The sequence below is a fragment of the Harmonia axyridis genome, chromosome 5, assembly GCF_914767665.1.
Source record: "Harmonia axyridis chromosome 5, icHarAxyr1.1, whole genome shotgun sequence".
Taxonomy (NCBI): Eukaryota; Metazoa; Arthropoda; class Insecta; order Coleoptera; family Coccinellidae; genus Harmonia; species Harmonia axyridis.
The window spans coordinates 22,494,871-22,508,786 of record NC_059505.1 but is presented as its reverse complement, the minus strand read 5'-3'; the positions used below and the strand labels follow the sequence as shown (position 1 = coordinate 22,508,786).

The following is a 13,916-nucleotide window of genomic DNA, read 5'->3' as shown; positions in this document are numbered from 1 at the left end:
CAAAGATTATCAAATAATTGTGGATTGAAATTTCATAAGACATAAAACTCAGTTGAGAATAGAAATAATCAAAAATTACACATACTTCATTGCTGTGAAAAATATATATTTATTTGAAGGTTCATTCAGTCCCATACATATTTGATAGTATACAGAGCATTCATTTTAATTCGTGGTCAAGAGTGCTGTGGAGTGATTTTCTGTGCTTACAAGTTGCACTTCGTTTCTACTATAACACTAACATTTATTACAAACAGGAAATAAATAAATATTTTTTTTTTTTTTTTGGACCACATTGATACTGTGGAACAGTGTGGGACTCTATTGCTTCTCTAATGTCGGGGTCTGTTGCTCCTCTAATGTCAGGATCTGTTGCTTCAGAAGAAGAGTCCTTGTAATTTTCCTAAAATTGCTATTAGAAATTATTCTCAATAATCGACTGTCTTAACTGTCTGCCAGCGATTAGATCATCTTGGACTGTTGGGTTCCTGCCTGTTACTCGGTAATTTCTGTCATTAATAATTCCTTGATCAGCATTTAAGAATTCTTCATCTTGTTCTGGTTCTTCGATATTATTTTCCAGACAGATATTATGTAGCACACAACATGCCATTATTATTGATACTGCCTTCTTTGGTTCATAATGGAGCACTCGATGTTTTAAGAGGCAGCGAAACCTGTTTTTCAGTAAGCCATTACACCTTTCTATGATGCTTCTTACCCTTTTGAATTTATTATTGAACCTCTCCTCCTGCTCACTTAAAGGATTCCTTAAGGGCGTAAGTAACCAAGGCCTTAGAGGGTATCCTACAAGAAGGAAAGAAGAAATCAATAGAAAATTAATATAATTTAAATATAGAAGTCATGAAAACCAACGTAAAACTGTGATTATAATAAGCCTTTTCAGTGTCTATTTCTATTTTTCAGATATAATGGAACTTTTGTGGTATCGAATATCGATGCGGTCTTTTTTTGCAATGCCATCGATGTTCACATTGATGTTATTCAATATTCATATTGATGGTGTATTAGCTTAGATCAAGTATAAGGCATCAACATGTACACAAAAAAGCCAAGAGTAAAAAAAATAAATGTTCTAGTCTTTATGAAATAGTTCATACCTGAATCACCGAGTAGAAAAAAATTTCCTCCATTTTCACGATGAGCTCGTTCCAAAATGCCTGAAATATCAGATTGGCTCCAAATATACGAATCATGACTGCTGCCAGGAAATTTGGGATTAGCATTCATGATCCACATATTTTCATCACAAATCTGAAAAGACAAAATAACAATAAGATCATCCAACAAATATTCATCTTATAATTTACCAATTGTACATTCATAGAATGGTCATTCTTCCTATTGACGAAGACATGTTCATCTTCTTTAGGTGAAACAATGGCAACATGGGTACAATCTATTACTCCAATGCCTCCAGGAATACGTGTTGCCTCAGAAAATCTAAAAATACAATTACGCAATGAAATTGTCTAGTATGTAAGCTAATATTTATTACCTGGCCCTTCTCTGTGATAGTTCTTGCATATTTCTAGGAAAGCGAATCCGTCGAAAACGGATTTCCCTATTACTCAGAGCATTTGTTATCTCTTCAATACTTCTACAAACACTACTTTGACTCATACCACAGAAAAAATTTGAGCCTAAAATTGTCTGATAGCTTCCTTGGGCATAAAATAGAAGGGTCACCAACAACTAAAAACAAATTTTAAACATAACACATTCTGCAATCAGATTTTCGGTAAAACATCTTCAATTCGTACTCACCTTTGTTTTCAATTCTAATCTGCACCTCCTCCTAACCCGTACAAATGGTGTTATCTCTTCTAGAAGTGATAAGAAACACGCCTTATTTAGACGGAAATGTTTTTTAAAAGCTGCTTCCGACAACGCGTTCAATGGATTTATTGTTAAGTATCTCAAACGAGGAATATTCTCAATTTCTTCTTCCTCGTCCTCTGCTAATTCTGCCATCAATCTTATTGCAAAAAACATTATAATGTTTTTTTATTTAATACTGAATAATAAATACTACTTTTGAGTGTGTACTACGTTGCTAGCAAAATGGCTACCTCTTTAGTTACAACTTGTTTACGTTTTTGACGTTTCTGCCACAGAAATGTATTGGCAGAAAAGAATTGTCGCTTTGTCGCACAATTTTATGAATTCGATGAGCTGAATTTGAGGGGGGATAGGAATCATGCGCAATGAAGAAAAATTTGAGCAAAGTGGGCGTGGCTCCTTCTCCCAGCTCCCTAGGGATCTTTAAGAATCGGTACCCGGAACTCGTTCATTCATGCTCCGATTGCAAATGGAGATATGGACGCAGTGTGCGCATGAATGAACAAGTGACCAAAAAGCCCTTACTTCATGGCAGTGCTTTTCTAATTTTTTTCTTGATATTTCTGCTCAAAAGTTTTCTGGTTCCGATAATGTTAGCACACAAAATGTCGTATAAAGCTTGAAAAGGTTTTTTCGTATAGATGCACGAAAAATACCGATCGATATTTTTTTTTTAATATTTTCAATTAATTTTCCTTCAGTTCTAATTTCTAATCATGATATCACACTGAAATTTTGTACAGAGATGAAACTGTTCATATCAACATCTAAAATCTAGACTCCGTCGGTTTTGTGTTCCACCTTGATATTTTTTCGATATTCTCCTTAGTTTCTATGTTTATGTCTGTACGATCAACATGAAATTTTGCGAGAGGCCTTATAAATTTGTCATTTTACATCCAACTGCAAATTTCAATTTCTATTCCGAACGGTCATATTTACGGAGTACCTATAGTCCATTGAAATACAAGACGGAGCAATATAAACAAAATAAATATCATGATTTGCACAACTCTTACTCCCGGTTTCCTAAAGGCCAATCAACGTAAAAATCAACTTAACATGCTGTCAATTCTACGGTCAAGCATCATTTGGGTTGCTGAAAATAAGGTTAACTGCATTTATTTGAACATTCTGCTAGTTAACACAGTGGCCAAATATTAGGTACACGTGAATTGTATGTCGAGCGTGGTTTTGGGTTTCTGAAACGCATTTCGATAGCTTCGCACAGGGTTAACACATGTCAAATACAAACGAAAATAGATTAGTTTGATTTAACACTGAACAAAAATTTCAGAAACCCAAATGGATTTGACATCGCTGTCAAATTGAATGTTGTTTTAGTTGAACAAAGATTTCATCAGTTTTTCAGAAACTGAGGGTTATTGGTCGAACGGTCATAAATCCTATCCCTCGTTCGTCCTTTACAGAGTTCCAGGATCCTACTTGATACTTATGTTGAGATGTTTTGTTTATTTTATTTGTAGAATAATGAAGTACAAACTATACGATTATTTGAATTATACTTAGTTAGACTTTGGACGGACGTTAGGTAGGTATCTACTGCAAACTTCTTTCTAGGTTCTCGTTTTATCCCCATAGCCATTCATAATTGAAACATCGATTCGTTCTTGTTCTGTCAATCTTATTTTCAAATTGAATTGATATACTCACAAATTGAATATTGACTGTTATTCGGACCGCTGCATGTTACAAATAAAAATGAATAAAAAATTTGTGTAGATGTTGTGCTTGTGAACAAATTTTAATTTTTTATTTTATTGTCGTTGAAAATCCTGCGTTCAAGTATTAATTTAAATTTTAATAATAATTATAAATTAAAGTATATACTGCAATAAGAAACTACGAGACTGCAACAAATAATCATGTTTCTATCCACCCTGTATAAATGGATCTTACAATGATTTGTACCATTGAGTATAGGTAATTGAAGGACCTTCAAATTGAGGTGTCACATGACATACTTCCTTATTAAAAAAACAGCCGATGACGTCATCAAGACCATACCAATGACGTCATCTCTCTTGCATTGATGCCAAAAATTGAATAATCAGAAATATAAATGGAAGAAGTTTGTGTGACCACTCAATTTTCCTATATCCTGCAACTGAAAGTGAATTGATAGAAATAATATCACAACTTAAAAATAAAAAAGCCCCTGGCATCGATAACATCAAAGCAGAGACCCTCAAACTTATTTCCAACTATATATCGAAACCACTCAATTACATAGTTAATAAATCGCTGGAAAAGGGGTATTTTTCCTCAGCATTTAAAATGGCTATGGTGATACCTATCCATAAAAGTGGAATGAAGACTGATGTCTCAAATTATAGGCCTATCGCCTTGATAACATGTCTGGCCAAAATATTGGAGAAGGTTATAATACAAAGGAGGTTGAATAAATTCCTGCAAAAGTACAATCTGATGTCAGAATCGCAGTATGGATTTAGAGAGAACATGTCGACTCAGGACCCGATAAGGATTTTGACGCAACATATATATCGATGCTTGGATGGGTCCAGGCCGTCGATTGGTGTTTTTATAGATCTGAGAAAGGCCTTTGATACCGTAGACCACGCTATATTATTGAAAACTCTAGAGGATGTGGGGATAAGAGGTATAGCACAAGATCTTTTCGAAAGCTATCTACTAAATAGGCGGCAAAGAGTGAAAATTGGTGACGGTGTGAGTGATGAAAAAACTATTGAATGTGGTGTACCTCAGGGAACGATCCTAGGACCAATACTGTTTAATATTTACCTCAATAATCTCTTTTTATTAAATACCCACTCAAAAGTTATTAGTTTTGCCGATGATACAGTCATATTCTGCGAAGACGACGACTGGTTCCATCTAAAAAATAAGCTAGAGAACGACCTAAGCAAAATAAAGGAGTGGTTTGACTATAGATTGCTATCAATAAATTTTGAGAAAACCTCCTATTTACCATTCAGTAGTTATGATATATCGCTGCCAGATTATGACATAGAAATATCCGGAAATGCCGTCATCAAGCCTGTAAAAAAAGTTAAATACCTCGGCATTATTCTAGACAAGCACTTAAGATGGGACCAACAAGTATTACATCTTGTAAAAAAGCTACGATGCATTCTGTACAGGTTCAAGACAGTGATCAGTATATTAAATAATGAACAAAAAATAATTTTGTACAAAAGTTTGGTAGAGACTCACTTGAATTACGGCATAATTGGTTGGGGAGGAGTCTCTAAAACGCATCTGCGTTCCCTTGAGGTAATTCAAAGACGTTTTTTGAGATGTATTCTGCAGAGGAGATACGACTATCCTAGCAACCTGCTATACTCGGAGACTGAAATATTTGACCCAAGACAACTATTCTTCATAAGTGTTGCTACAGTTCAATACAAGTACAAAAATGAATTAATCATCTACGATCACAACTATAAGACCCGCCATAAAGAAAGTATTGTAATACCAGTCTTGCACAAGTCGGTCGGCCAAAGGAACTATAATTATTTGGGTCCCAAACTTTTTAGCAGTCTACCAGAAGAACTAAAATGTGAGCTCAACCTTAGAAAATTCAAGAATAAACTTAAACATTATGTTCGACATGCTTCCCGTTCTGAAATGCACGAGATGATCGAGAACTGAAAGTGACTTGTTGTCACAGATGGGTTAAACAGTAATTTTGTATTTTGTCGTCTTTTGTCTGCTTCGGCATATTTGTTTTTATCATGTGACAATTGTATGCTCGATGTATTTCAATGCTTTTATATTTATATATTTTACTTTTGAAATTTTTGTTCATGTGTATCCTTTTTGGATTTTTATATCTTTGATCACACTATATGCTAGGTTATATATGTATATATTCTTACACACAAGCAGACGTGCTCTGCTTCGTAAGTATGCTCATTTATTCACCATTCCAAGAATGTAATTAATTCTAAATGTATACTTTAATTGAATAAATGATATTATTATTATTATTATTATCACATGTTTCAGCATTTTTCACACAATTTGTTTTTTTGGGAGAAAATGAATTTATTCCATACATTTGCACCATACTGTATATGAACGTTTGATGATATAGTATACTTACCGCTACTAAACTTCTGATGAGATACATTCATTCAATAATTAAATAAGAATTTATTGTTTGCAAAGACTTTTGATAATCAAATTTCGTTATTCGAACAGATTTCCACACAATGTCTGTAATTTTCGAATTTTGATCTGAGAATTTTCTCAAACGATAAGGTTCACTCGCTGAATTCGGTTCTGTCCTTCCGACTAGCTGGATAACTCTCGAACTAAAAATCTAGGAACTTGATACTTTCAAAATCTCTCAGGAGTGCATTAATAGGTTGAATCTGGCTATAGTCTGTTCCACGGGCGTAGCCAGGGGGGGGGTTTGGGGGTTCAAACCCCCCCCGAAATGTTTAAGATGTCAAAATTTATTAAAAAGAAACATCAAGTTAACAAGAATATATATTCGTAAATAAATAGAAATGAGATTTTCTATTTTCTATCAATTCTAAACATGCATTGTGGACTCCACAATTTAACGAATTTTATTCGATCTAATTCAGTATGTTGAATTATCTGAATCTGAAGTAGTAACTTCAGATAATTCACTTTGAAACTTATTTTTTTCTTCAAAATCCCGAAAATATATTTAATTCATTTGTAATCTGAAATCTTAATTGAATTATCGCTACGTAATCCAGTCAATTTGTGCTCACATGTGCCCCTCAAGGGGAAGTTATGGGGTAGTTGATTTATTCGATCGTAAGTATTTTTTTTTGGGTGCAGCATCCGAATCTGAGGTTCAGAACCAAAATTTCGTGACGGAACATTTAAAAAAAATTTCATCATGGCCATTATTCCATCATGTTTTTTGTCCGATAAACCTGGCTCAAACGATAGTTCAAAATTGGCGTATTTTATCTATCTCTGCTAAAATCCCGTAGATGGGGAAGTTTTAATTTCTTCGATTTATTTTCTGTGTTTCTGGGGTACAGAATTCGTTTTGGTTTACCACCAAAATCTCATGATAAATTTCATGAAAAAAATGCAAAAAGGTGAAAATTTTCATTTTTTGAAACTTTCTACACATAAATTTGAATTTGAGTAGGTAATTTGTTGTATAAATACTACGAAGGTATTCATTTCCTAAATATAATCATAGGAATCGAGTAAAGAAATAAAATAAATTTCAAAAAGTGATTTTGAAAATGCTTTTTTTCTCAAAACATACTTGAGGAATAAAACTAGTGAGAATAGACTGAATGGGTTGGCTCTCATGAAGTTGACAAATTAAAAAAATCACAGAAGACTTTTTTTATAATATGTAAATAAAATCAGATGTTTTTGTTCTTTTTTGTTTTTTTTATGGTTAAATATATATTTTATAATGAATATGATTATGGTTATGTCAAGTACTTTTATTAATAATAATAATAATAATAATAATGTAGTTTATTTTATCATAAACATTAATCGCAGAGGCTTCAAAGCCTGTACGCGATAAACGCTTTATTTTCTTGAACCATATACATATACAGAATGAGTTTGATATTCTTGCTATACCATGTAAAGGGTGTTTTTTTAGAGCTATAGAACTTTAAATTGCAATAAAACAACGATGGATTATCCGATTGACATGAATTTTATTTATCCGCAAGATAATCTTGTGGCATTACATTTTGAATATGATTTCTGGCATATGACCGTCATGGCTGGCTCGGATGTAGTCCAATCTGGACGTCCAATTTTCGATGACTTTTTCCAACATTTGTGGCCGTATATCGGCAATAACACGGCGAATGTTGTCTTTCAAATGGTCAAGGGTTTTTGGCTTATCCGCATAGACCAATGACTTTATATAGCCCCACAGAAAGTAGTTTAGCGGTGTTAAATCACAAGATCTTGGAGGCCAATTCAAAGGTCCAAAACGTGAAATTAGGCGGTCACCAAACGTGTCTTTCAATAAATCGATTGTGGCACGAGCTGTGTGACATGTTGCGCCATCTTGTTGGAACCACAGCTCCTGGGCATCATGGTTGTTCAATTCAGGAATGAAAAAGTTAGTAATCATGGCTCTATACCGATCACCATCGACTGTAACGTTCTGGCAATCATCGTTTTTGAAGAAGTAAGTACCAATGATTCCACCAGCCCATAAAGCGCACCAAACAGTCAGTTTTTCTGGATGTAACGGTGTTTTGACATACACTTGAGGATTAGCTTCACTCCAAATGCGGCAGTTTTGTTTGTTGACGTAGCCATTCAACAAAACTCAGAAGTGCCCTTCATCGCTAAACAAAATAAAACGGACGCAGTGCGCGATACGTATTCCGCACAGAACCATTATGTTCGAAATAAAATTGCACTATTTGCAAGCGTTGTTCAGGCGTGAGTCTATTCATGATGAATTGCCAAACCAAACTGAGAATAAATCACTTGACAGCTGTTAAATCGGTCGCCATCTTGAACAGTAATGCCAACTTAAAGTTATATACCTCGAAAAAAAACACCCGTTACATATAGGCACAATCCAAACACTCATTTATTTCTATGAAAAAAATTCTTATTTCTCCCATTATTCTTTCTGTATACGCCTTTGTCTCAAACCCCCCCCCCAAACTGAAACCTGGCTACGCCCGTGGTCTGTTCAAATATACGAAAGAGCAATATAACAATTTCGCGAATAAATAGGGGGATCTTCGAATAGAAAAAGGTGTAGGTACATACAGGGTGATCAATAAACATTCTCTCATAAGTGAAATTTCATTGTTTGGATAAATTTTCAACTTATCAGAAGAATCATTTCGAATTTTGCACTGATATATTTCGTGAATTATATTATTATTCGCATTATTCGTGAAAAAACCTACCAAAAATCGTTACAAAAGAGGTGAAACTATGATTTTCTAAAAAAAATTATCGACCTTCTGCTTATTTTCTTCGAAAAAAGAAAGAAGATAAGGTGAATGTACACTTTCGTACACCGTACAGTGCATCCCATTTTGAGTGAGACAGCCAGGTTTCTCGCTTGTTATTTAAGATAGAGCCTTGCGGTTTTCACGTTCCTGTCCTACTTTTTCGTGAAACTCAAATTGGTCTAATCAGATTTTGCATAACTGTTTCCGTTCAAGAGATACAGGGTGATTTTGGAAATTGATACTTTTCGGACACCTCCTTTATCTCCGAAGTTAGTAGAAATAATGCTGAGGTAAAAACTACATCTGAATCAGAATTCTGCGTAGAATCCAGTGGCGTACTCAAATTTTTTTTTCGGGGTATGGTTTTGAAGATTCAACACAAACCTATATTTTTTTTAATGGAACACCCTGTATATTATCACTTCATTGGATTCGTAATTTTTTTTCCTTCAAAATGATGTATGATACTATGTAGGTAGGATGTTCAGAAATATAAAAACACACTAAAACATCAAATAATGATGGTTTTTTTGTTAATGGGCAATGGATTTCTCATATAAAAAAAAAATCAATAATAATAATAATAATTCATTGCGATGACAGCTAGATCAGATTGGTTTTTTCTTCCCAATCTTGCTTGATAAAACAATGCTGCCAAATGCATAGTAGCCATAATAACAACAAGAATATTTGTATCATCAATGACCTACTACTTTTTAAAAATCAAAAGTAATAATCCACTTATTGAAACTTGGGAAATTCATGACCCATTAACAAAAAAACCATCATTATTTGATGTTTTAGTGTTTTTTTATATTTCTGAACGTCCTACCTACATAGTATCATACATCATTTTGAAGGAAAAAAAATTACGAATCGAACGAAGTATCAATATACAGGGTGTTCCATTAAAAAAAATATAGGTTTGTGTTGAATCTTCAAAACCATACCCCGAAAAAAAAATTTGAGTACGCCACTGGATTCTACGCAGAATTCTGATTCAGATGTAGTTTTTACCTCAGCATTATTTCTACTAACTTCGGAGATAAAGGAGGTGTCCGAAAAGTATCAATTTCCAAAATCACCCTGTATCTCTTGAACGGAAACAGTTATGAAAAATCTGATTAGACCAATTTGAGTTTCACGAAAAAGTAGGACAGGAACGTGAAAACCGCAAGGCTCTATCTTAAATAACAAGCGAGAAACCTGGCTGTCTCACCCAAAATGGGATGCACTGTACAATGATTGGTCATCGCAGGAGCCCCAGAGGGGAAATGATTGGGTACCAAAGTTGACTGATAAGACTGACGCGAAAAGTTACAATCCCTCTTGAGAGCTCAAAATGATATAATGTCGATTGAGACAGACAATGAATTGGCGCTCGAATTACACACAAGATTTTTTCTACAATCGAACAATTCACATATTTCGAAAAATTTATTCAATTTGATGAATGAAAATTTTCACTCAAAAGAAAGATGTTATTTACTCGTTGTCGAAGTTCCTACAGGCTCTAAAGCCATTGCGATTAATATTTATGCTACAATAAACTACAATATTATTCATTCAGCATCCTATAAAATTTCTTTTCGGAATTTTCAAAAATCATATTGTCATTTGTTTTCGGTTAAAGCTCTCGTTGTATCTTCTCAGTCGTATACACTTAATTTTTTTGGAGTGTGCCTTAATTTTCTTGAGTACTTTTATTGTTGGCGATCCATAATTACATCCACTATCTTTTGTATCTGGCGGAGTCTGCCTGGTCTGGATCACTCCAAAAAGTTTCTTCGAAACTTTGACTCTACAAGATCCAAGAAGTATCTGGATCTTAGTAAGAATATGCTACACCTCCTCACTAGATTCCTCACAGGGCATTGCCGCCATAGGAAACACCTCATGAGAATGGGTCTAACAGAAAATGACGAGTGCAGATTCTGTAAGGAGGAGGAAGAAACTCCGGATCACCTGGTGTGAGTGAGAAATTAGCCTCCTTGAAGCTATCCCAAATATTGGAGTTCATCAGAACTCTGGAATTGAAAGGCGAGCTGTAGATCACGTTATGGAGAGAATAGCTCTGATGGGGGGCACAATAGACCATTAAGTCGCAGTGAAACGTAACCTCCTTAATTGAATCTAATCTAATCTTTTGTAGTTTTCTCGACTGAGAACCTTTTGCAAATTGTGTAAACCTTCCTATATCTTGTCGGAGGTTATATACTTTTGCTTCTAACCTTTTTTGCCAATGTGGTTTGTCATGCTGTTTTTTCTGGACTAGTTGTTCACTTCTATGTTTTGGCTTCACGCCGAGCACTGCTGATATTGTGGAGGCTGCATAGTAGGTAATAAGATTCAATGACTCGAAGTACTGGTCATTTGAAAAAATGAATCACATAATGAAAATTTTTCATTATGTGCAGAATATGTGAAACGACATATTCTTCCTAGACTGGAGACATCGGAAAACTTTCACATGTCTCCAGTCTAGGAAGAATATGTCGTTTAAGAGGATCAGTACCCTCGAATTCTATCAAATATCTATTTATTGTAGCAGATAATAGCTCTAATAGATCTCTTTCACCTTCTTCTCGGTTTTCGACAGATGCAGTTGTATATTCCGCTCATCTGTTACTGGTATCAAATCTCCGCTATTCTGTTCCTCAGTATTAATTTGTATATTGTTGTTGTATTCCTCAGCACTCTGCCACCGAAGTCCCGCATACTGTCATGTCCAGCGCCGTCTCCAGACACGCCCTGGCGAACCTCAGGGAGCGGCTCTATATTCCCATTCCTTAAATTTACCATCATTCATGGGCTCCCCCGCGTCATGGGGGAGACGGCTTTTGATAGCTTTTTACTATCCGCAGAGCTACGGTGGGAGGATTCTTGAGCTGGACAGGGACCCTTCGACAGGTTTCAGCTTCCCGGGTCAGGGAGCTCCTAGAATCTGCGGTGGGCAGGAGTCGATTCAACTCTCCTGATATGTGAATCACAAGGGATTTCGATTCCCTACCGCTACCCCATTTTATTATTATAATCGACGAAGTGACATTTCTCGTTTGCGTTCACTTCAGATTTCGATTGTGGAAAAAATCTTTAGAAATATGACAGCGCCTGATGGCACTAAATTCAATATTGTTGCCTCAAAACTCTTAGTCCTAAATAATGAATAATGAATTTTTGAATATTTTTCAAAATGATTTTTTTGTCAATTGATAACTCAAGTGTTCTTGTAGGGAATAACAAATTGAAAACCATCGTTTGAATTATTGATTATAAAATAATATGAATAGGTATGTAATATTCATGTTCTTTGAAATGAACTCTTATTGATTACTCATCTACTGTCAGTGGCGTACCCAAAGGGCGGAATAAGAGGTATATATCCCCATAAAGGGGATATCCATTAAAAGTTACTTACTTACTTACTTACTAAAAGTCACAACGCTGAATAATTTAATTGTGTAAAAATTCAATCAACGAATTCATCAACCAGTGGTTATATTAAAGGACTTGATCTGATCTGACTATCATCAACATAATCATTATTTACTTACGAGCTATAAATACAAAATTGATGAAAAAATTGAACAATCAGGTAGAAATTAAAAGATTCTGAAGTAAAAGCTCATATCTACTCGAATTGAAAATCAATCTCCAGCAGTGTCTGTAAATTCAAAGGACATCGGAAGCGAATAAAACTTTTTTTTTACTTTATCCCTCCTCAAGGCTTATGTCTGGGTACGCCACTGTATGTTGTTAATTAATTTTTCTACTATAATGTTCAGCACTATGGTTAGTTCTTCGTGTGGAATTTGTGTGTTGATTTTGGGACAACATAATGCGGATTTCACATTATATATTATTGCGAAATAAATGATTCGTTGAAAACATGCGACATGGGTTAACCTCTGCAGTATTGCGTGGGTTGATTTTCCGCATTCGTTTATTTCTTTCAAAGCCTTTCAGATTGATGACTAACTCGAAAATGTGATGGTTAGAAAGTCGGTTTAATATTTTTTATGGGTTCCCCTCTTCATGTCACTAAAACTCTTTATCAGCTTCAAATCTTGCCGAGTTAAAAGAACTGGTTGTGTTCAGTACAGGATTAATTTTTCATTTTCTTTACATGCACAGCATTTTCAATGATTTTTATAGTTATGTGATTACTACCAAATGTAATATAATCTTTTCCTACGAGCATGCGCCATGTATTTCATCCATTCAAGTATTTATATAATATTATAGATACATATATATTATTTTGTTATATAATGTTGTCCAAATAGTTGGATCGTAAGATGGGGTTTTTTAGAGTGGCTAGATGGATCTCTCATCATGTGAAATTAGAAAAAATTTTGGATCGTGGGGGACATTTTATATTTATACGATTAATCACAATCAATTTCTATCAACCCATTCAACCCCGTGAGTTTGATGAGAGCAACCTCTAAATTCATAAATGGACAGGAGGATTGAGTGACTTGTTTTGAAGGTTATTCGATTGCTTTCTCAAACATGCCATGCCCTTGATCTTTTTTGTTAGTACAAAAATGTAGAAGAATCGGAAGTAAGAATACCGATCACAACAGGCCGAGAAATTTAAGTTGAAGTTTTCCAAAACGTAATGCCCGAATTTGAAAATGAAGGCTCATTTTCACGGTGATAGTGCTATCACAATAGTGTGATAGTGATAGTGACTATCGCAGCAACTGTCATCATGTAAACTACTTTATAGTTCCTATCGTGATAGTGCGAGAGTGCTGTCGCACTATCACGATAGTACTAACGCAATAGTCACTATCACTGTGAAAATGAGCCTTCAGTTATATATAAAATAGTGGATAACCTTTTGAAAATCTTTTATAGTAAAACATTTTTTAATAGTTTCATGTTTCATTGCAACTCTTGCTATTGTAACTATTCTATTCTTTTTTCAATAATTTCCTCTATTTCTTGTAGATTCTACTAAATCTAGGTTTTTTAGACTACTTTGAGTGGATGAAAGAAACTCCCTGTTGATTGATAACTATAACAAATATAGAACAGATGAAGTTTAGAAATTAAATGCCTGCAACAGATGAAATTCTCCAATATTTAATA

At 34.6% G+C, this 13,916-nt stretch overlaps 2 protein-coding genes across 3 annotated transcripts in view; one reads left to right on the top strand and one right to left on the bottom strand.

The window, feature by feature from the left end:
* The window catches only part of LOC123681108 (rho-related BTB domain-containing protein 1), a 128,781-nt gene that overhangs the window by 10,808 nt on the left and 104,057 nt on the right, over positions 1-13,916 (top strand). The window lies entirely within an intron of this gene.
* Positions 90-2,296, bottom strand: LOC123681109 (putative nuclease HARBI1). Its single transcript, XM_045619317.1, has 5 exons — positions 1,789-2,296; positions 1,520-1,716; positions 1,332-1,464; positions 1,122-1,275; positions 90-807 (listed from the first exon to the last, which is right to left on the bottom strand). The coding sequence occupies exons 1-5, from the start codon at positions 2,014-2,016 to the stop codon at positions 416-418; spliced, it is 1,104 nt and encodes a 367-aa protein (XP_045475273.1). The 5' UTR covers positions 2,017-2,296; the 3' UTR covers positions 90-415.